We start from the raw sequence: 22,250 nt of genomic DNA on the forward strand, positions 1-22,250 counted from the left end.
CGAGACATCAGTGACGCTGCAGTGAAAGCTAGCTACCTCATTGCTAATGAAATCGCAGTGGCTTCAAAACCATTTAGTGAGGGTGAATTTGTAAAAACATGCATGATGAAGGCAGCGGAGATTGTGTGCCCTGAAAAGCGGCAGGCTTTTGAAAATATCAACCTGACAAGAAACACAGTTGCAGACAGGATTTCCGATCTTTCAGTGGATTTGGACAGCCAGTTGAAGCAAAAAGTAAAGTCATTTATTGCGTTTTCGGTTGCAATTGATGAAAGCACGGACATTACAGATGTTGCACAACTGGCCATTTTCATCCGCGGAGTTGATGACACATTGACCGTCACCGAGGAGTTCGTGGAGTTGGTGCCGATGACAGATACAACGACAGCAGCTGATATTTTTACCGCACTCGTCGGCGCGCTGGACAGGGTCGGAGTGGACTGGTCCCGCGCTGTCAGCCTGGCTACAGATGATGCGCCCTCAATGATCGGGAAAAAAGCAGGCGTTGTGACAAAGTTCAGAGAGAAAGTGCAATCTGCAAATGGAGGACGTGATTTTTTGACTTTTCACTGTATTTTGCACCAGGAGGCTTTGTGTTGCAAGTCATTAAAGATGGAAAACGTCATGAAGGTGGTCATCCAAACTGTTAATTTCATCCGATCCAGAAGCCTGAATCACCGTCAGTTTGACAGCCTTCTCAGAGAGAAAGACCACATCTATGGCCTGCCATACCACACTGAGGTAAGATGGTTAAGCCGAGGTGCTGTGCTGAGGCGTTTCTTTGATTTACGAGAAGAAATTGAACAGTTCATGGAAGAAAAGGGCAACCCAGTGTTAGAATTTCATTCCGCAGAATGGATGCAGGACCTTGCATTTATGGTGGATGTTACAGAGCACCTGAATAACTTGAACAAACAGCTGCAAGGGCGCAACAAAGTTGTCACGCAGTATTATGACAGCATACGTTCTTTCAAGTTGAAGCTGTCATTGTGGGAGACGCAACTTGCCGGTGGTGATGCAGCTCACTTCCCCTGTCTGAAAAATATGTGCGCGACCCAACATGTGGCAGACATGAAGCGGTTCAAAGATAAAATAACGGGACTGTTACGGGAGTTTGAGCAACGCTTTCAGATTTATGTTTATATGTTTTTATGTTGATGTGCTATTGTTTTTAATTGATTTTATTTTATTTGTATATTTAACCTATTCTTGACTCTGTGGTTCTTGCACTTGTTTGGGGAACAGGATTTCATTATTTTTATCTACATTTCTGCCTGAGAAATGACACCCTGATATAGTTATGTGATCTGTGAAACAGTTCTGTTAATCACTGAGGCATTGTGTGTTTGTGTGTTCTTTTTCTTTAGAATTTTCAAATAAACTTGACGTGTTTTATGATTAATAGTGATGTTGTGCTTGTACTATTTTGGACACACTGTCCTCAGGCTCCAGCTTTATGTTGTATGTTGATCGTATTAAAACAAAGAAAACAATCTGAAGTTGTTGTTTTTAAGTTATATATACCATGATTTTTCCGGTCCGGCCCACTTGGGAATAGATTTTCCTCCATGTGGCCCCTGAGCTAAAATGAGTTTGACACCCCTGGCCTAGAGGAAAGTGTTTGTCCTAAGGCCTGGATGGAAGCCAAAGTCATTCCACTACCCAAGAATGGTAAAGCTGCCTTTACTGGTTCTAACAGCCGACCTATCAGCTTGCTGCCAGCTCTTAGCAAAGTGATGGAATAAATTGTGTTTGACCAAATATATATTTTTCTGTAAACAAATTAACAACAGACTTTCAGCATGCTTATAGAGAAGGGCACTCAACATGTACTGCACTGAAACAAATGACTGATGATTGGTTGAAAGAAATGTATAGTAAGAAGATTGTGGGAGCTATACTGTTAGATTTCAGTGCTGCCTTTGATATTATTGACCATAACCTGTTGTTGAAAAAACATGTGTTATGGCTTTTCAACCTGAACATCTCTAAAACTCATTCCCTAAGTTCCAGACCTCAGCTGAATCTGGTAATGAATGGTGTAGCTGTTGAGCAAGTTGAGGAGACTAAATTACTTGGTGTTACCTTAGATTGTAAACTGTCATGGTCAAAACATATTGATTCAATGGTTGTAAAGATGGGGAGAGGTCTGTCCATGATAAAGAGATGTGCTGCTTTTTTGACAACACACTCCACAAAGCAAGTCCTGCAGGCTCTAGTTTGATCTTATCTTGATTATTGTCCAGTCGTGTGGTCGAGTGCTGCAAGGAAATACCTAGTTAAGCTGCAGCTGGCCCAGAACAGAGCTGCACGTCTTGCCCTTCATTGTAATCAGAGGGCTAATATTAATACTATGCATGCCAGTCTCTCTTGGCTAAGAGTTGAGGAAAGACTGACCGCATCGCTTCTTGTTTTTATAAGAAACATTCATGTGTTGGAAATTCCTAATTGTTTGCATAGTCAACTTAAACACAGCGTTGACACACACACTTACCCCACCAGACATGCCACCAGGGGTCTTTTCACTGTCCCCAAGTCCAGAACAAATTCAAGGAAACGTACAGTATTATACAGAGCCATGAGTGCATGGAACTCCCTTCCATCTTATATAGCGGAAGTGAACAGCAAACCTGAAATAAAACCTGAAATAAAGCAACACCTCACAGCACAACGCCTCTCCCCTATGTGACCAACTTGTAGTGTGTGTGTTCTAACATGTACAGTATGTGTAACTGATAGATGCCCACACACACACACACACTACATGTTAATGTTTTTAAATGTATGTCAATTGTAAAGTATTTTGTCTGTAAAGTCTTCTTCGTTATGTGTCGGACCCCAGTAAGACTTGCTATCGCCATTGGCGTCGGCTAATGGGGATCCTAATCCCCCCCAAAACAAATCCCTATATAGTGCACTACTTTTGACTAGGGTCCATAGGGTAGTGCACTATATAGGGAATAGGGTGCCATTTTGGTGCAGACTTGGTACCAAACATACGCTCGGACAGGGAGACGAACAGTGTGGTCAGGAAGATATAGTAATGAGAAGCTGAGTTGAGCCGAGTTTGGGCAACTCTGCTCTAGGCTATAAACTTCTTAAATCTTGTGCATCACTAATATCAATCACATTTATATGGCAAGTCAGCCTTATCGAGTGGGAGTGGACAGCTTATATGGGCTTTTATAGGAGAGGCACACTAAGAATAAAACTTTAAATGGGTCAACTTGTAGGTCTATATTTAGTGCAAAGCAGTTCACACTTCAAATACCCTTTTATTGCCTATCATGGGTCATTATTCCTGGATGATATCGGAATCTTTTTGCAGCGGCCAAGTCATGAAATGATAATAAACTCCTACAGTCTAGACATACATTTCAAATAATGAGTTCATAACTGTCAGGGAGTTGTACCAGTTCTAGCCTAACCTCATCTGAGATCAGTTATTCTCTCACACTTACATTAAGTAATGTTGATTGTGTGATTACTATTTCTCAAAACGATTTATTAAAAGATCCTTGTCAAAAGTTTTACCGGTCTGACACTTGAATCTAACCCTTGTGAGAGCAGACTCATAAACCTTAGAAATAACAGTCTATATCTATCTATATCTGTGGAGATTATAGCCGTGGCCTCAGAACCATGGGTTCACATGAATTACTATTAGTCATGCTGCTCATGCAGGAGGACAGTCAAAGGATGCCAAGTCATGCTCTGGTGAAACATTTACCAGCACTGAGTCGATATTTCACCATCAATATAATGTTGAATTACTGGTAAGAGCTGGAAGGGAGGGTAATGGGTTGGATGGCAGAAAGGGAGGGCAGTGGAGGGGAAATGGGGGGCCCATGGGAGAGTGAGTATTCTGTTTTGGAACACGAGGCTGCCTCACCGCTTCTCAGCACCCGATGGCTCAGACAGATGCTTTTCAGCACTGTTGCCTGCTGGGAGAAAAAGCCCCAGACGCATTACTCCACAGACAGAGCTCAGATGTGTCACATTAAAATGTCCGCTCCTCCAACCTGCCCCCTCTCACTGAAATTCTGTGTGGTAATCAGACCCCTCTTCACCCCTCGGATGGTTTCAGGCACTTCTGAAACAGATGGCTAAAAACAGCACAGAAGGACCCTTAATGATAAGAACCTGCTCAAGCTAAAAGGGAAAGATGAAGCATTTTGATAACGATTCATCATAATTAGATTTTTTTTTAATATCCAGATATTTGTCTACTACTCTGAGATAAGAGAAGGCCTCGGCTAGGATTTCAGGGTTTAGCTGTCAGTCATGTATTTAGTTATCTTCTTTAAATGTATTATATTATGATATTTTGATAGTTGCCAACTCCATGATAAAGTGTAAGTAAGCGATAACAGTGTTATCAGAGTGTAGGGTTTATATACTAACTCAAAGAAACAAAAAGATTGCATAAAAAAAGATAACAAAAAGATTGAGCATACCTTGTCAGGTAAATAAATTAGATTGCAGACAACCAGTCATCCTTGTTTACCTTGACAGTATCATTGATAACTATATTTACTCTTCAGAACAGCTAACGTCCATCATATTTTGTGTGTGACAGAAAACTTAGGATTGCCTTTTGAATTTTCAAAGTGTGGGCCAGCAGACATTATATTGTTGACTTCCAAAAGACCAGATATAAAATTTCAATTCAATCTACTATATTGCTTTTGGACAGTCCGATCTTTTGATTGTTCTAAAGCATTTACTCCGTCAAACTAAGACAATCATGACTGCTCTCCTCCCACGCATCTCATTATTATGAGAGGGTTAATCAAAATGATTTCATCAACATTAATCCTCTATAGCATAAATAGACTATGTATAGTTTCATAATAATAACAATCTATTCTATAGAGTGAGTACTCTGAGATGGATATTACATTAACACTTAAGTTGATTGGGAGGGAAAGTACTATTCAAAGACAGTATTGTCTCAGTTACAGTAGCCATCTTTTAACCCGTTTTTAACATGTTACAGCAAACCTACTTAGTGTGATTCATTTGGAACCAAAATGGGAGATACCACACTTTTGGTTGGCTGAATTACAGTGCTGTGGCTCAACCAGCACAAAGCTAACAGGGAATGATGTTTGCTGTTATTTAAACATTGTCTCAAATTCATCAAATTGTCTCACTCTGTTCAAGGCTGTTTTCGTAGATAGATTTTTGTGACAGATGCTAGTGGTGATTTGATACCCTCCTGTGTCTCATGCATTAATAATGCTGAACTCAGTGAACATTTGTAACAATAACAGCATGGCTACGTCCCAATAATCTCTCCTTCCTCCTGAAGTGTGCACTCGTTCACTACTCCCCACAAATGTAAAAGCATTGGATTGGCGTATGCATGGGCTGTTTTCATTTAACCGTAATTTGTGTTTTAGGAGAGATCATTGGGATACAACCATAAGTTATTGTAACCTAGGTGTTTTAGGAGAGATCATTGGGATACAACCATAAATTCATGTAACCTAGCTGTTTTAGGAAAGATCATTGGGCAGCAACCATAAGTTCATGTAACCAGGTGTTTTAGGAGAGATCATTGGGTAGCAACCATACATTTATTTAACCTAGGTGTTTTAGGTAGTCATTGATTAATGTTACTCTGTGTTCTCTTTCAGTTCATTTAAGCACTTGATCGGGGGCCTGGATGATGTCTCAAACAAAGGCTATGAGGATGCAGGGGCCAAAGCCAAGTAAGTATCTCACTCTTCACATACAGTTCCCTACATACGATGTGCAAAATTGTATATTGTCTATGTACAGGGTATCACTCTTTTTCTTTAGTGCATGATTCACACAGACATACAGTATACATGCACACACTCACATGCACACACTCACATGCACACACCTCATTAGCATCACACATCCCCTACACCCGTTTCCTTATACACCCATGCATACATATACACTCTATATATATATATATACAGTATATATACATGTAACTAACACCACTCAAACACACCTCATTACAACAATACCCCTCAGCCCCATGTTTAATGTGTTTTTCTTGATTGTTGTCAATATATTCTGCTGGATGAGGTTCTAGTCGATGCATCGCATTAATTAGTGTGTCTTGTTTGATCTGTCTGGCTGTTCCTCTAACCTCTTCTTCAATATAATTATCTTTGCTGCACCGGCTTTCATTAAAGAGAAACTTCATCCAACCCAATGGCTTTAGTTACATATGAATCGTACCCCAGTCCCGCTACAATTATTGAGCTCTGGAGGTTAGAATGCTTTCCTGATTTTTAGGAATATGAGGAATATGAGGAATACAACTGATAATAGTGGTTCAGTTATAGTGGTCTTGTCTTCAGCTTCAATTTAATAAGAGAAGACACATTGGGTTTGTATTTCACTGACCTTAGAAGACATTTAAGATTGTGGCGTTAAATACCTTGTAGCTGGTTAGTAAGCAGGCTAACGATACATGCTGTTCTTGAAAACTGATCCTTGTACCAGAACATATTGTTCTCATAACAGAGTTTGTAAACATTCCGCTGTCCTGTTTTTGCTGCTGAAGTATGTCAAGCAACAAACTGCATGTTTTTTGGGATAATGTTAATGATTGTTTTCATCAACTCAAAGCAGATATTTAGGTATTGAACAGCTCGTATGTTAAATGGCGTGCAATTAAATCTCATGTTTGTCATTGACGTGGGTAATTACTGTCTGGATGAGGGGGCTCACTCTCAAACGTCCAGCCCAGATAACGCATCATGGTCACAGAGTAGTCGGACTCGTCTGGTTCCTAGAGACATGAGGAGGTCATCTGTCTCTATAGCCATGAGGAGGTCATCTGTCCCTAGAGACATGAGGAGGCCATCTGTCTCTATAGCCATGAGGAGGCCATCTGTCCCTAGAGACTTGAGGAGGCCATCTGTCTCTATAGCCATGAGGAGGTCATCTGTCCCTAGAGACATGAGGAGGTCATCTGTCTCTAGAGACATGAGGAGGCCATCTGTCCCTATAGCCATGAGGAGGTCATCTGTCTCTAGAGACATGAGGAGGTCATCTGTCTCTAGAGCCATGAGGAGGCCATCTGTCCCTATAGCCATGAGGAGATCATCTGTCTCTAGAGACATGAGGAGGTCATCTGTCTCTAGAGACATGAGGAGGTCATCTGTCTCTAGAGCCATGAGGAGGCCATCTGTCCCTATAGCCATAAGGAGATCATCTGTCTCTAGAGACATGAGGAGGTCATCTGTCTCTAGAGCCATGAGGAGGTCATCTGTCTCTAGAGCCATGAGGAGGTAATCTGTCTCTAGAGCCATGAGGAGGCCATCTGTCCCTATAGCCATAAGGAGGTAATCTGTCTCTAGAGACATGAGGAGGTCATCTGTCTCTAGAGCCATGAGGAGGCAATCTGTCCCTATAGCCATGAGGAGGTCATCTGTCTCTAGAGACATGAGGAGGTCATCTGTCCCTATAGCCATGAGGAGGTCATCTGTCTCTAGAGCCATGAGGAGGCAATCTGTCCCTATAGCCATGAGGAGGTCATCTGTCTCTAGAGCCATGAGGAGGCCATCTGTCCCTAGAGACATGAGGAGGTCATCTGTCTCTAGAGCCATGAGGAGGCCATCTGTCCCTATAGCCATAAGGAGGTCATCTGTCTCTAGAGACATGAGGAGGTCATCTGTCTCTAGAGCCATGAGGAGGCAATCTGTCCCTATAGCCATGAGGAGATAATCTGTCTCTAGAGACATGAGGAGGTCATCTGTCCCTATAGCCATGAGGAGGTCATCTGTCTCTATAGCCATGAGGAGGTCATCTGTCCCTAGAGACATGAGGAGGTCATCTGTCTCTAGAGCCATGAGGAGGCCATCTGTCCCTATAGCCATAAGGAGGTCATCTGTCTCTAGAGACATGAGGAGGTCATCTGTCTCTAGAGCCATGAGGATGCAATCTGTCCCTATAGCCATGAGGAGGTCATCTGTCTCTAGAGACATGAGGAGGTCATCTGTCCCTATAGTCATGAGGAGGTCATCTGTCTCTAGAGCCATGAGGAGGCAATCTGTCCCTATAGCCATGAGGAGGTAATCTGTCTCTAGAGCCATGAGGAGGCCATCTGTCCCTAGAGACATGAGGAGGTCATCTGTCTCTAGAGACATGAGGAGGTCATCTGTCCCTATAGCCATGAGGAGGTCATCTGTCTCTAGAGACATGAGGAGGTCATCTGTCCCTATAGCCATGAGGAGGTCATCTGTCTCTAGAGCCATGAGGAGGCAATCTGTCCCTATAGCCATGAGGAGGTAATCTGTCTCTAGAGCCATGAGGAGGCAATCTGTCCCTATAGCCATGAGGAGGTCATCTGTCTCTAGAGCCATGAGGAGGCCATCTGTCCCTAGAGACATTAGGAGGTCATCTGTCTCTAGAGACGAGGAGGTCATCTGTCCCTAGAGACATGAGGAGGTCATCTGTCTCTAGAGCCATGAGGAGGTCATCTGTCTCTAGAGCCATGAGGAGGCCATCTGTCCCTATAGCCATGAGGAGGTAATCTGTCCCTATAGCCATGAGGAGGCCATATGTCTCTAGAGCCATGAGGAGGTCATCTGTCCCTAGAGCCATGAGGAGGCCATCTGTCCCTATAGCCATGAGGAGGCCATCTGTCTCTAGAGCCATGAGGAGGTCATCTGTCCCTAGAGCCACGAGGAGGCCATCTGTCTCTAGAGCCATGAGGAGGCCATCTGTCTCTAGAGCCATGAGGAGGCCATCTGTCTCTAGAGCCATGAGGAGGCCATCTGTCCCTATAGCCATGAGGAGGTCATCTGTCTCTAGAGACATGAGGAGGTCATCTGTCCCTAGAGCCATGAGGAGGTCATCTGTCTCTAGAGCCATGAGGAGGTCATCTGTCCCTAGAGACATGAGGAGGTCATCTGTCTCTAGAGCCATGAGGAGGTCATCTGTCCCTAGAGACATGAGGAGCCCATCTGTCCCTGGCCTGGTGTTTGTGTGTGTGTGTGCGTGTGTGTGTGTGTGTGTGTGTGTGTGTGTGTGTGTGTGTGTGTGTGTGTGTGTGTGTGTGTGTGTGTGTGTGTGTGTGTGTGTGTGTGTGTGTGTGTGTGTGTGTGTGTGTGTGTGTGTGTGTGTGTGTGTGTGTGTGTGTGTGTGTGTGTGTGTGTGTATCTCAGATAGCATATTTAATTTGGCTATAAGTCTGTTATGTTGGTGTACTGCAGACCCTAGTGTATTATTCCCATGCCTTCTTCTGCATAACATAGAGATGGGATTCAGGATGATGGGAACAATGAATTTGCATTGTAAATCTCTTTCTGTATTGCTTTGTATTATTTGAAAATGATGCAAGTCCCCCCTCTAATGGTCAGTGATCCTTATTACAGGAGCTGATTCATTGACCTCAAAGCTGTCATTCACTGTCACTCAAGTCCTAAATTAAGATATATTATCATTGGCAATGAAACAGGCCCTAGACTAGTAACTAAGGAGATAAATCAATGTGCTCACCCCTCAAGATCGTTTGTGATTCCTCCATCATCACCAACAACTGTTGTTGTCATGGTATCGTAACTGTGTTGTGTGCATTTTTGTGTAGAATCTGTTTACTATAGAGAGCAGTAGTAATGGAGTCTTTTTGTAGGCACCAACTTCACCATGGCTCATTGGCCAAAGCCTATGAGGAAATGCGTGTTTTTTTTTGGGGGGGGGGGTTTGGATAAACGCCGAAAATAAGGTCTGTGGTAAACACAGGCTTAGGAGATCTTATACGTTTTGTTCTATGAGATAATCTTCATCAGATAACATAACTTTAGTGAATTTTGAAGCATTTATGTAATCAAAACAAGTACCGAAAGCACATAAAGGCTTCGTAATTCATAAAAGTCATGTTAACTGACTGCTATTATCTTACAGAACAAAATGTATCAGATCTCATAAGCCTTTGTTTACCACAGACCTTATTTTCAGCGTTTATCCCAAAACCCCATTCTTTCCCTATTCATTTCCCCCATAGGAATGGATGAACGAACCAGAGGTAACTCATTTCTGGTTTTTAGGACTACAAGCTGGCGAGCTCTGTAGAGACAGACAGGCCTCTCATAGCTTCATCAGTCCTCTTGCATATGAATGGGCTGGAGTATAGAGAACGCGTCATCTGGGTATGCGGTTGAGTCAATGAAATATACAGCACCAACAATAAGGTGTGTGCAATAACTACGTAAACAGACCAGACTGTCCATGGGATCTAATGACATGCATTAGTTTAGAGACCTGTAGGCCTAGTTGTTAAAATGGGCTTTGTGGTGTTTCTGGGAAAACAAACTCTATTTTAGGTTTTTCTGATTTATGAGGAGTAACATTTCTACACGTCTAAAATAAAGCCTTATCTGAAGGAAACACACACAGGAGAGGAAATATTTAGTTTTCCTCTTTTTGGAGTTATGATTTATTTCCACAAATATATCCAATTTGCAGTGGTGGTAGCTAGTATTTCGCATGTTGAATTAGCCTAATTCTTAATGTTGTGTTACGTTTTCTTGGTAACATCGACGACTACAGTAGAATCGTAAATACGTAAACAGAGTTCCCATGTATAGTAATACACTCGCTGCTACTACAATTCCAGCAGTCCCATCAATCAGCCCGTAGATCAGGGTCCCGAGCGCTCTGCTGGCTCTATGTCCCTGGCTTTCACTCTCTCTCTTTTGGCCCTTAGCCAGAGGGCAGACTGCATCCACCACCATAGGGACACGATGTCCCCAGAGGAGGCAGACGCAGTACTTACACCCCAAGGGTCTCTCACACCAAAGGTGACACCATGAGGGGGACTGGAAGGGCTTGGGGGGGTTCAGGTTGGTATCCCCTGCCCCCCTACCTGCCTCCTCCGTGCCCCTAAGGTTTCCTATGTTCCTATGTTCCCTGGCTGTGCTGTGCCCTCCCCGGGGTCTCCTTTTTCTGCATCCCCAGGTGGAACAGGGCCTATGTTTGTAAACCTTAGAGGGTGGGAGAGCTCCGGGACAGCTGTTTCAGCTAGGTTCCTCTAAAGTACAGGAGGCTGGTGAGGGGAGGACGGCTCATAATAATGGCTGGAATGGAGTGAATGGAATGGTATCAAACACATGGAAACCATGGAAACCATGTGTTTGATACCATTCTATTTATTCTGTTCCAGCATTACTATAAACCCGTCCTCCCCAATGAAGGTGCCACCAGCCACCTGTGCTCTAAACACTTATTGGTTTTCTGAGGACAGCCGGTGGTAGGTGTATGAACAGCTTCTATATGTGGCAACAGGGAAGCCTGGCCAGAAGCGCTGACCCTGCGGTGTTCTGACCTTGCGGTTTTCACATGTGTGTGATAGAGTGCTCTTGAACTCATTTCAGTCTCCCTGTTTTGTTGTAGAGGTGTTTCCTACTGTCTCTTGATGTTTATGAGCCTAATTGAACTTTTTATGATGTTCTCTTATTTCATAATCACATTATTTAAGAGAGAGGTACGATTGTCTTCAAAAAGTCAAATTTCTAATACCTGATCAACTCATTGACATTATCTGTAATGCTATTGGTAAATCAAGGGAGCGTGTTACCTGTTGACTACTGAAATACTATCTTCAGAGACACTTATGTAAGAGGAGTTTATTTTTGTATTTGGCCTTTAGTCCTAGCCTAGGCAATGTCTCTTTGGATAGTGCCAGTGCAGTGGAGTCATGTGGCAGAATCCTGACATGAGATATTATGTGTAACTCAGACTTGAATGTTACCCCTGTTGTTGTGGACATGAGTTATGTGAGGCGAGCCCTCCCATAGATCACAATCCTTGCTATCTGGGATCCTTGGTAGGTCCCTACCCCATTTAAAGTTGGAAAATGTTAAGGTAAGGGTTAAGGAGAACCCTCTTTGGTTCCAGCTAGAACCATTTTGGGTTCCATGTAGAACCCTCTGTGGAAAGATTTCTACATGGAAACCAGAAGGGCTCTACCTGGAATCAAAAGGGCTCTACCTGGAACCAAAATGGTTTGTCAATGGGTTCTCCTATGGGGACAGCCAAATAACCTTTTGGAACCCTTTTTTCTAAGAGTGTAACCTTAACCCTTACCTTAACCATTTTTAACTTCAGATAGCACCTTTTTTTCTAAGAGTGTAGGGTTAGGGTTAGGGTAAGGGTAAGGGTAGGAGTTAAGCTTAGATCACCAGGTACCATGTGAATTGCAGGGAACAAAGCTAAGATTGGTGGCAGCTCAGCGCTGTAGTAAAGCATTTCTGTTTGACTGTTAGACCTCGTGCTTGGCTATGAGAATGGAGTCATTAACCAGAGACCTCCCAAATACAAGGACATGACATTTACGGCTACATGATCACAACACAGCTGCACAAATATGTAGCTGTATAGTAGCTGTACTAGAGTATTCAACCAACGGTTCAATAGAAGTTTAATAGAAAATAGGGCAGTGGCTAAATTAAATTCAAGGTACAATTACAAGTACATGGTTGGAGTCAAATATGTTTGAGATCCTCAGAAGTTGACAACATCAAAGGCTGCACGATTTATCAACACGTGCATTACTTAAAATACAAGACGCAAGGTAGCCTAAATGAAAGAAACACAATGTGACAAGGATAACACCATGTTGAACTGACCCAGGCTTGAGTTGTCAGGTCCGCAGGTCAAGGGGACGTAATCGGGTCAAATTGCGGCATTGTGCGTTAACACCTGGCAGCCCGCTTCAATCAGGATGATTTTTTGTCATCTCTGCCCATGTGGTTGCTGTATTGTGAACCAGGTGGGGGTCAAACCCCTATGGGTCGGTCTTAGTTGTGCATTGACCCCTGAGGTGAGCGGCCTCATCCAGCCCCAGGTTCGGACTTAGGGTATATTTTGACAGCTGCCACGGCAGTAATAGTGTAGTGAACATGTCAGAATGGAGGAATGTGACTGTTGTGTTGTGAGCACGCTTTTCAGCCGCAGATCAGGTATTTTGAGGGGCCAGGGGGCAGTAGCCTAGAGAAATTCAATTGGATAGGAAGGATAATTTTTTTCTTCTACCATTTTTTAAAACATAGTTGCGTCTCATAACAGGATATTGTGTGGCTTTAGTATCCATTATCAATACGATGCAATGTTGTGGTTTGAAGACATGTTTTTTCTAGCACCCGGCAAGGATTGTAGGCTATGTGGCATTGTGTATAGGGTCGTACACTTACATTAGAAAGTCACTTGACTTAAGTCAGTAGGCTACAAGTGCCCCATAAGGTCTGTGAAAAAAATATCCATATGGTTTGAGTGTCTAGAATTACATCTGGTGTTTACATTCACAGTCCTGATTTATGAGAAGATCACTGTTAACCTAAACCTCATCACAGCTTTATGAAAGTCATGGGCTACCCTGGGACAGAAGAATGGGACTGACGGACGACGTTGTGGAGAATCACCACACCGCTGAGGCCTGGGACAGTCCTGTCCACTGAAGGCATCATTCAGCATAGCTTCTGTCAGCAGCTCACCAATTACATCATGTGACACCCCATCTGTAAACTTTTTCCTCTTAAGGCCTCAAGAGAGTTGAGTGGCGGAATGGGTCAGGTGGCCACATTGAGGCGGTGTGGGGGAGTGTGTGTTAAAACCGTTACTATAAAAACGGAAAACAAAAACACTAGGGTACACACACATTTCCAATATGACACATTAGATTAGAACTACAAAAATACCATTTGCATGAGTTGAACATTTAATTAGACATTGACTAGATCTTTGGTCCTGTAAAAGTTTGAAATGATTGTTTGGCCTTCAGTAAAGCCTTCATACACGTCGACACGGCCTCAGTTGAGATCAGACCTACAGTTGAAGTTGGAAGTTTACATACACTTAGGTTGGAGTCATTAAACTCGTTTTTCAACCACTCCACAAATGTCTTGTTAACAAACTATAGTTTTGGCAAGTCGGTTAGGACATCTACTTTGTGCATGACACAAGTAATATTTCCAACAATTGTTTACAGACAGATTATTTCACTTATAATTCACGGTATCACAATTCCAGTGGGTCAGAAGTTTACATACACTAAGTTGACTGTGCCTTTAAACAGCTTGGAAAATTCCAGAAAATGATGTCATGGCTTTAGAAGCTTCTGATAGGCTAATTGACATAATTTGAGTCAATTGGAGGTGTACCTGTGGATGTATTTCAAGGCCTACCTTCAAACTCAGTGCCTCTTTGCTTGACATCATGGGAAAATCAAAAGAAATCAGCCAAGTCCTCAGAAAAGAAATTGTAGACCCCCACAAGTCTGGTTCATCCTTGGGAGCAATTTCCAAACGCCTGAAGGTACCACGTTCATCTGTACAAGCAAGAGTACGCAAGTATAAACACCATGGGACCACACAGCCGTCATACCGCTCAGGAAGGAGATGCGTTCTGTCTCCTAGAGATGAACGTACTTTGGTGCGAAAAGTGCAAATCAATCCCAGAACAACAGCAAAGGGCCTTGTGAAGATGCTGGAGGAAACAGGTACAAAAGTATCTATATCCACAGTAAAACGAGTCCTATATCGACCTAACCTGAAAGGCCGCTCAGCAAGGAAGAAACCACTGCTCCAAAACCACCATAAAAAAGCCAGACTACGGTTTGCAACTGCACATGGGGACAAAGATCGTACTTTTTGGAGAAATGTCCTCTGGTCTGATGAAACAAAAATATAACTGTTTGGCCATAATGACCATCGTTATGTTTGGAGGAAAAAGGGGGTTGCTTGCCAGCCGAAGAACACCATCCCAACCGTGAAGCATGGGGGTGGCAGCATCATGCTGTGGGGGTGCTTTGCTGCAGGAGGGACTGGTGCACTTCACAAAATAGGTGGCATCATGAGGAAGGAAAATTATGTGGATATATTGAAGCAACATCTCAAGACATCAGTCAGGAAGTTAAACCTTGGTTGCAAATGGGTCTTCCAAATGGACAATGACCCCAAGCATACTTCCAAAGTTGTGGCAAAATGGCTTAAGGACAATAAAGTCAAGGTATTGGAGTGGCCATCACAAAGCCCTGACCTCAATCATATAGAAAATGTGTGGGCAGAATTGAAAAAGCGTGTGCGAGCAAGGAGGCCTACAAACCTGATTCAGTTACACCAGCTCTGTCAGGAGGAATGGGCCAAAATTCACCCAACTTATTGTGGGAAGCTTGTGGAAGGCTACCCGAAATGTTTGACCCAAGTTAAACAATTTAAAGGCAATGCTACCAAATACTAATTGAGTGAATGTAAACTTTTGACCCACTGGGAATGTGATGAAAGAAATAAAAGCTGAAAGAAATGATTCTCTCTACTCTTATTCTGACATTTCACAAACTTAAAATAAAGTAGTGATCCTAACTGACCTAAAACAGGGAATGTTTACAAAGATTAAATGTCAGGAATTGTGAAAAACTGAGTTTAAATGTATTTGGCTAAGGTGTATGTAAACTTCCGACTTCAACTGTATAAACCCTGAACCTATTGTTCAGCATAATGCGTAGTTCAATAGTGGGTCACCAGTCCGATGAGCGGTCAGCCGACGTGTGTTTGGTAACATTACATTGGCCTCAGTAAAGGCTTACATCTTGCAAGGCACCCAACCCGTGTTGAGATGCAATACTTTTTCCATTTCTGATTCCAATAGCTCATAAAAAGCCAGTGGTACTTGTTGTGTGTAGGATGAGGGCCAACCCAGGTTGAAGTGTTGGTGTGTGGATGGTGTGATTCGTCCCTCGATGCAGTCGTTTTCCCCCTCACAGTCCCCCATCATGTTCCTCTCTAATTGGCTGGTGTCAGGTTCTACGCACTGCCAGAGAGTGCAAAGGGGACAGACATGGCTAGTAGCCAATAGCGACTCCCCTCTTCCCCTGTCCCTGGGGACTCACTTCCCACCAGCAGAGTGTGATACAGTGGGGTGATATGTGATACAGTGGTGTGATGTGATGAGGTTATACTACTAAAACGACATGGGTGCTCCCTGTTTTGTTCACTTCAAACTCACATTGAAGATGGGAGATAATTCCCAGCATAAAATGGGACAGTTGAAGCCGACACTTAGTCACATTCCCAACAGATCCTGGGGATCACTCAGGAGCTCAGATGTCTGTCCACTACAGGGAAACAACCTGATAGCCCTTGTTCACAGGATATTTTCAGGCCTGCTTTGAGGCCTGTATATCTGGTAGATTTTCCATACAGTCACACAAGATTATTATACACTCTTAGAAAAAAAGGGTTCCAAAAGGGTTCTTCAGCTGTCCCCATAGGAGTTCCAGGTAGAACTCTTTTGGTTCCAGGTAGAACCCTTTTGGGTTCCATGTAGAACCCTCTGTGGAAAGGGTTCTACATGGAACCCAAAAGGGTTCTACCTGGAACCAAAAGGGTTCTACCTGGAACCAAATAGGGTTCTTCAAATGGAACTCCTATGGGGACAGCCAAATAACAATTTTAGGTTCTAGATAGCACCTTTTATTACTAAGAGTGTAGGAGTGAATAATGTATTATTCACTCATTCACCAATTAGCTGAATTGAAGACCATCCTTCATGATTGTAGTTAACAACCAAGTTGGTTCAAACTGATCAGGAAATCAGGAAAATGACTCTCCACTTCAGCTCTGTGAAGGACCAAATCCTGTCCATAATGGTTTTCTATGGAGATGTGATCGGCAGCTGATGGTTATCAGTGAGGTGTAAGGTCTTGCAGATGATGGAAGTGCAGTTTGGCAGCAGGGCAAAGATGTGAGAGCTATGGTAACTGGGTGGACCTCAAGCAATGTCCACATGCTAAAAATACCAGTGGGATCAGCCAGGCAGTATTAGCCATCACTGGTCCTTGGAGCTGAGAACATTTGGCTTTTTGTTTTGACACGAACACACACCTTAGTCGCTCGCTGTCCTGCAGTCTGGTTTCAAGGCTTTAGTCTCTTCTTACCTTGTAGTCTAAGAAGACGTACTGTAAAGTTCATTGCCCGTCTGCAGAGCACACGTTTTTTCAGTGTTGGATTGAACTTTCTTTGATTGAACTTTTAGAGGGATACCTCTACCAGAAGTCTATGTCTGTTTATTTCCTTTGTTTTGTTTGCAATACTCCTGGTTGTTTCTTCAAAGTAAGGATGTCTACCTTGAGGGTTGTAATTGTTGGACTCTGAACTCAACACCCAGAGAGAGGACTCTGAGGAAGCCTAAACAGACTGAGATACATGCAGACAGAATCTGAAGATCTGGCCAATCCTCCAATCTTCCACACACAGATAAAGCTATATTCGAACCCTCGAAATGTGAACTGGAAACGGCGCCTTGACTCCACTTTCGAGAAATAACTCTTACAGATGCTGTGTAGAATGTGTTCGTGAAGCAACATATCAACAACTTTGTCCTGCAAGGCAGATCATTTCTTTCTATTGACCATATTATTGACTTTTTGTCAGAGGGGTCCAATTGATTGTTTTTCAGTACTTTACTTGGTCGGACCAAAGTTAGGACAGGATGCGTGAGTTGATGATACCTATCCCAGTGTGGAAAGAGAGGGAGCGTCAGAACAGTTTCCCGGTTCCATCCCCGCCACGGTCATTCCCTATCACCTCCTACTCAATCCAGACTTCTAAGAAGTTTCCCTTTTTCCACTTCAAAAAATTCAGATACGAAGCGGAGAACGCCTTCTTCTGTAACCTGAAGCTGGTGGACTTCAACATCATTGACACGCTGGGGGTCGGAGGTTTCGGACGCGTGGATCTGGTAGGATGTTTAAATAAAGTATGTACTGTATGTCTATAATGTCTCTCTCTCTCTCTCTCTCTCTCTCTCGCTCTCTCTCTCTCCTTCTTCTCTCTGTTACACTCCCAATCCCAATGTCTTGTCATACTGTATCAACTGGGTAGACTGAATAGACACGGTTGCTCATGGATGATAATGTTACTTTTTCCATGGTGGTAAAACTGCTAGGAAGTTCTCAAGGGCGAACACGATTACTGCGAATGATTTCATTTCAAGGGAAGGTCATTCAGTGCAGACACCTTGTTGAATCTATCGAAGAGCTGATTTGTGGAGCTCTACATTTCCAGACCTGCTTGAGACACATGTCCTATTCCAATTTAAACCATTGGCAGGGAATAAAGAGAGATGTTGAACGTAATTGAGTGACATCAGATAGGATAGGAAAGACCAGTGCGTCTTCTTGTTCTGTAATGGAGCAGTCTCAGCCAGCTCAGGCCCAGAATGTCTCTGGGCTATTCGAAGTAACTTTCCACTGTAAGGGCAGAAGAGGTAATGGAGCCCTGCCATGTGACCCACGCAGGTTGGCATTTATTGGGATGACTCATGGACTGGAGGCAGCTCTGCCGGGTAGTCACTAGCTGGCACATCCTCAATGTCATAAAATGTGATTTTAAACCTAACTCTAACCGTAACCTTAACCACACTGCTAACCTTATACCTAACCCTAACCTTAAATTAAGACCAAAAAGCTAATTTTCATGCATTTTTACGATATAGACAATTTTGACATTGCAGCTGGGCCATTAGTGAAATCGCTCAGCTCTGCCTCCAGAACAAGATTCATCCCAATAAACATCAACCCGCGTAACCCACAGTGTCACATATCATATGAGTTCTAACTTTAGTCTGATTGAATATGTAGTATAGGCCTAATAAACGTGTGAAGTTTACTACCACCAAATGTAGGCCAAGACATCAATTATGTCTAGTTGTAACATTTATAATTAAGCAATAAGGGCCGAGGAGGTGTGGCATATGGCCAATATACCACGGCTTTCAGCCAATCAGCAATCAGGGCTCGAACCACCCAGTTTATAATTACACACAAAACACACACAGAAAGTATATTTTGAATGAATATGAATATATTTTGAATGCACAATCATCATTTTGTCAGTAAAAATGTATATACACTTAAACAGCTGACACATAATACACATGAAAGCATGTAAACAGATAGAGAAAAGTTGAGAGGGAAAGAGCAAAAGAGGGTGAGTGCTAGCATGGCGCAATTTGGGCCAGCGGGGTCTCAGAGAGTTGAGGCAAAGGAAAAGCCCAGCTTTTCCTAAAGAGAAATCCCCTGCCCTGCCCTATTTTCGGCACTGCGGCAACCTCAGTAAAAACACGTGGCCTTTCTCCTGCCCCGAGGCATCGTGTTCACTGCCCTGGGATTGAATGACAGCCCGGGGATTGACAGCCCTGGGATTGAATGACCCCAGACATGTAGGTGCTCCCTGAGATACGTAATGTGAAGAATGCCTGTTCCCAGTCAAACTATTTCCAGGTAGTCCGTAGTCACGAATAGACCCATGACGCATCTGCTATTACAGGGCCCATATAGAACAACTGTTAAAATGGCTGAACTAAGACTTGATCTTCACAGCCAGGACCTGTTTACAACTCAGATGTTGTTGAATTCGCTTTTAGTAGGATCGTTAACCTTGAGATGCTCAATATCTTGCATCGTCTGTGTCCTTCTACAGGTGCAGCTCAAAAGCGATGAGATCAAAACGTTTGCGATGAAGATCCTGAAGAAGAGGCACATCGTAGACACGCGGCAACAGGAGCATATCCGCTCCGAGAAGCAGATCATGCAGGAGGCCCACTCGGACTTCATCGTCAGGTCACTATAGATACAGTCAGATACTAGCTAGATGTAGAGAGGTTGCGATATCTCAACCAGGTATCTCTCCTGATATATTTACCGATAGACTGCTTCATTATCCTCAAGAAAAGGATACAATTTACAGTTTACATGTTTTTTTTTACATGTTCTTTATGTGTTTCAGGCTATATAGGACATTCAAAGATGCCAAGTATCTCTACATGCTGATGGAGGCTTGCCTTGGGGGAGAGCTCTGGACCATACTTAGGGACAGGTATGGAAAATGCAACTCAACCAACTCAGTTTCAAATGACACCATGTTGCCTTAATTTCCCCTGGCTTCATCATTTTAACATGTATGAATACTGTCTTCGGCCTCCCGAGAGGCGCAGCGGTCTAAGGCACTGCAGTGCTTGAGGCGTCACTACAGATCCGGGTTCAATCCCGGGCTGTGTCACAGCCGGCTGCGACCGGGAGACCCATGAGGCGATGCACAATTGGCCCAGCATCATCCAGATTAGGGGAGGGTTTGGCCGGCCGGGATGTCCTTGTCCCATCGTGCTCTAGCGACTCCTGTGGCGGGCCGGGCGCATGCACGTTGACACGGTCGCCAGTTGTACGGTGTTTCCTCCGACACATTGGTGCTGCTGGCTTCCGGGTTCAGCGAGCAGGGTCTTGTTTCGGAGGACGCATGGCTCTCGACCGTCGCCTCTCCCGAGTCCGTACGGGAGTTGCAGCGATGGGACAAGACTGTAACTACCAATTGGATATCACAAAATTGGGGAGAAAAGGGGGTAAAAAAAAATCATACAAAAATGTAATAATAATACTGTCTTCATCATTGCAGAGGTTCATTTGAAGACTCAACCACGCGGTTCTACACAGCCTGTGTGGTGGAGGCCTTCGCTTACCTGCATTCCAAAGGGATCATCTACAGAGATCTCAAACCAGAGAACCTCATCCTGGATCACAGAGGCTATGCCAAGCTGGTGAGTGGACAGAGCCACAAAGTCCTGAGGACACCTCCACACCTGCAGTATAAGAACATGGCTCAAGACCCAAAGGACCTGCTGGAAAGGGTGTCCATTCAATGGATCTCATTGGCTCTTCTGTCTTTTCACAGGTGGACTTTGGCTTTGCCAAGAAGATTGGGTTTGGGAAGAAGACATGGACTTTCTGCGGGACCCCGGAGTACGTGGCACCTGAGATCATCCTGAACAAGGGGCACGACATCTCCGCTGACTACTGGTCGTTGGGGATCCTCATGTACGAACTCCTGACTGGAAGGTAAGGAGGACGGTTGTGGATATGGCTGTCCATAGGTTCTCTTATTGTATATCTCCTATAGAATAAGTGCCTGGGATCAGAAGGAATGCCTACACTGTCTCCCATATCTGTAACCCCATACACATGTAGATGTAGGGTTAAAGGACCACCTAATTGTTTTAAATGAATGCTCTTGTTTCTTTTTCAGCCCGCCATTCTCAGGGCCAGATCCAATGAAGACATACAATATCATCCTGAGAGGAATTGACATGATTGAATTTCCAAAGAAGATCACCAAAAATGCTGCCAATTTGATAAAGAAACTATGCAGGGACAATCCTTCGGAAAGACTTGGAAACTTGAAAAACGGAGTCAAAGATATCCAAAAGCACAAGTAAGTCAAGTAAGCTAATGGCCATGATTGCACTGTAGACAAAAAAAAACAACAGCTAAGATAACTGTTTTTTTCTGTTTGAATCGCAGATGGTTTGAAGGCTTTAACTGGGAAGGGTTGAGGAAAGGAACCCTGACTCCTCCAATCATCCCTGATGTAAGTAAAAATATGCATCATTTTAAAGTGAAACTGACACATCTAAAGAGCATGCCAGTGTAGGCATGATTTTCTTTATTAAAGCATGACAACCATTAATCCAGCCCCTCCTCCTCTTCTCTATCAGGTATCGTCGTCAACTGACACAAGCAACTTTGACAGTTTCCCAGAGGACAACGATGACCCTCCTCCAGATGACATGTCTGGCTGGGACACAGATTTTTAACGGCACGCTCCATCTGTTGTAGCCTCTCTGGGTTTCCTGGGGAAGCGCTTCAAGGGTCTGGCTGCAGAGCACAGACAGACAGTTGATGACGCTGTGAACAGACTGTGACAGTGAAGGGGGCAGTCGTACCGCTCTGGGTCACCGAGATGCCTTCGCCGATGTTGCTCCACTCTCCTCCGAGGTGACATTGGGACTAACGGTTTAGCTGACAGAAGTCACCTTCAGTCTCTCTACATCACCATCAACCATGCCTCTATTGGATCCCCTCATGGAGAGTTTCTTTTTTGTCACACATTTGTATATTTAGGTTTATGTATTGGGTTTGTGGCTGTTAGCGCTCACCAGTGTTTTCAGTGATTACTTGTGATACTGAGTGGAGTGGGTCTGAGAGGGAGATTCCAGCTCTCTGTTGTAGCGTCTTGAGGACCACGATTCCAACAGGGGGTGGGTTGACACTCTTTTAAACGCTTGTCATCAATAATTAAAATGTTATTTTTTACAAGTTCCTTTGTATCATATTATACATTTTTAATATTACACTAATAATTACAGCACATAAATATTATATATTGTATATAATGCGTACTGTGTTCCGTTCGAAAACGCACACAAGC

General features: G+C 43.6%; 1 protein-coding gene across 1 annotated transcript; it reads left to right on the plus strand.

Annotated features, from left to right (window-relative positions):
* Positions 1 to 19,508: 19,508 nt before the first annotated feature.
* Positions 19,509 to 21,904, plus strand: LOC311122557 (cGMP-dependent protein kinase 1-like; the record flags this gene model as incomplete). The annotated part of the gene is made up of 7 exons (XM_084196903.1): positions 19,509 to 19,612; positions 19,779 to 19,868; positions 20,442 to 20,583; positions 20,718 to 20,881; positions 21,069 to 21,254; positions 21,344 to 21,410; positions 21,538 to 21,904. The coding sequence occupies 7 exons, from the start codon at positions 19,509 to 19,511 to the stop codon at positions 21,634 to 21,636; spliced, it is 852 nt and encodes a 283-aa protein (XP_084053029.1). The 3' UTR covers positions 21,637 to 21,904.
* Positions 21,905 to 22,250: the final 346 nt, after the last annotated feature.

This window comes from Coregonus lavaretus (genome assembly GCF_964263955.1).
Source record: "Coregonus lavaretus genome assembly, contig: HAP1_SCAFFOLD_2707, whole genome shotgun sequence".
Lineage (NCBI taxonomy): Eukaryota > Metazoa > Chordata > Actinopteri > Salmoniformes > Salmonidae > Coregonus > Coregonus lavaretus.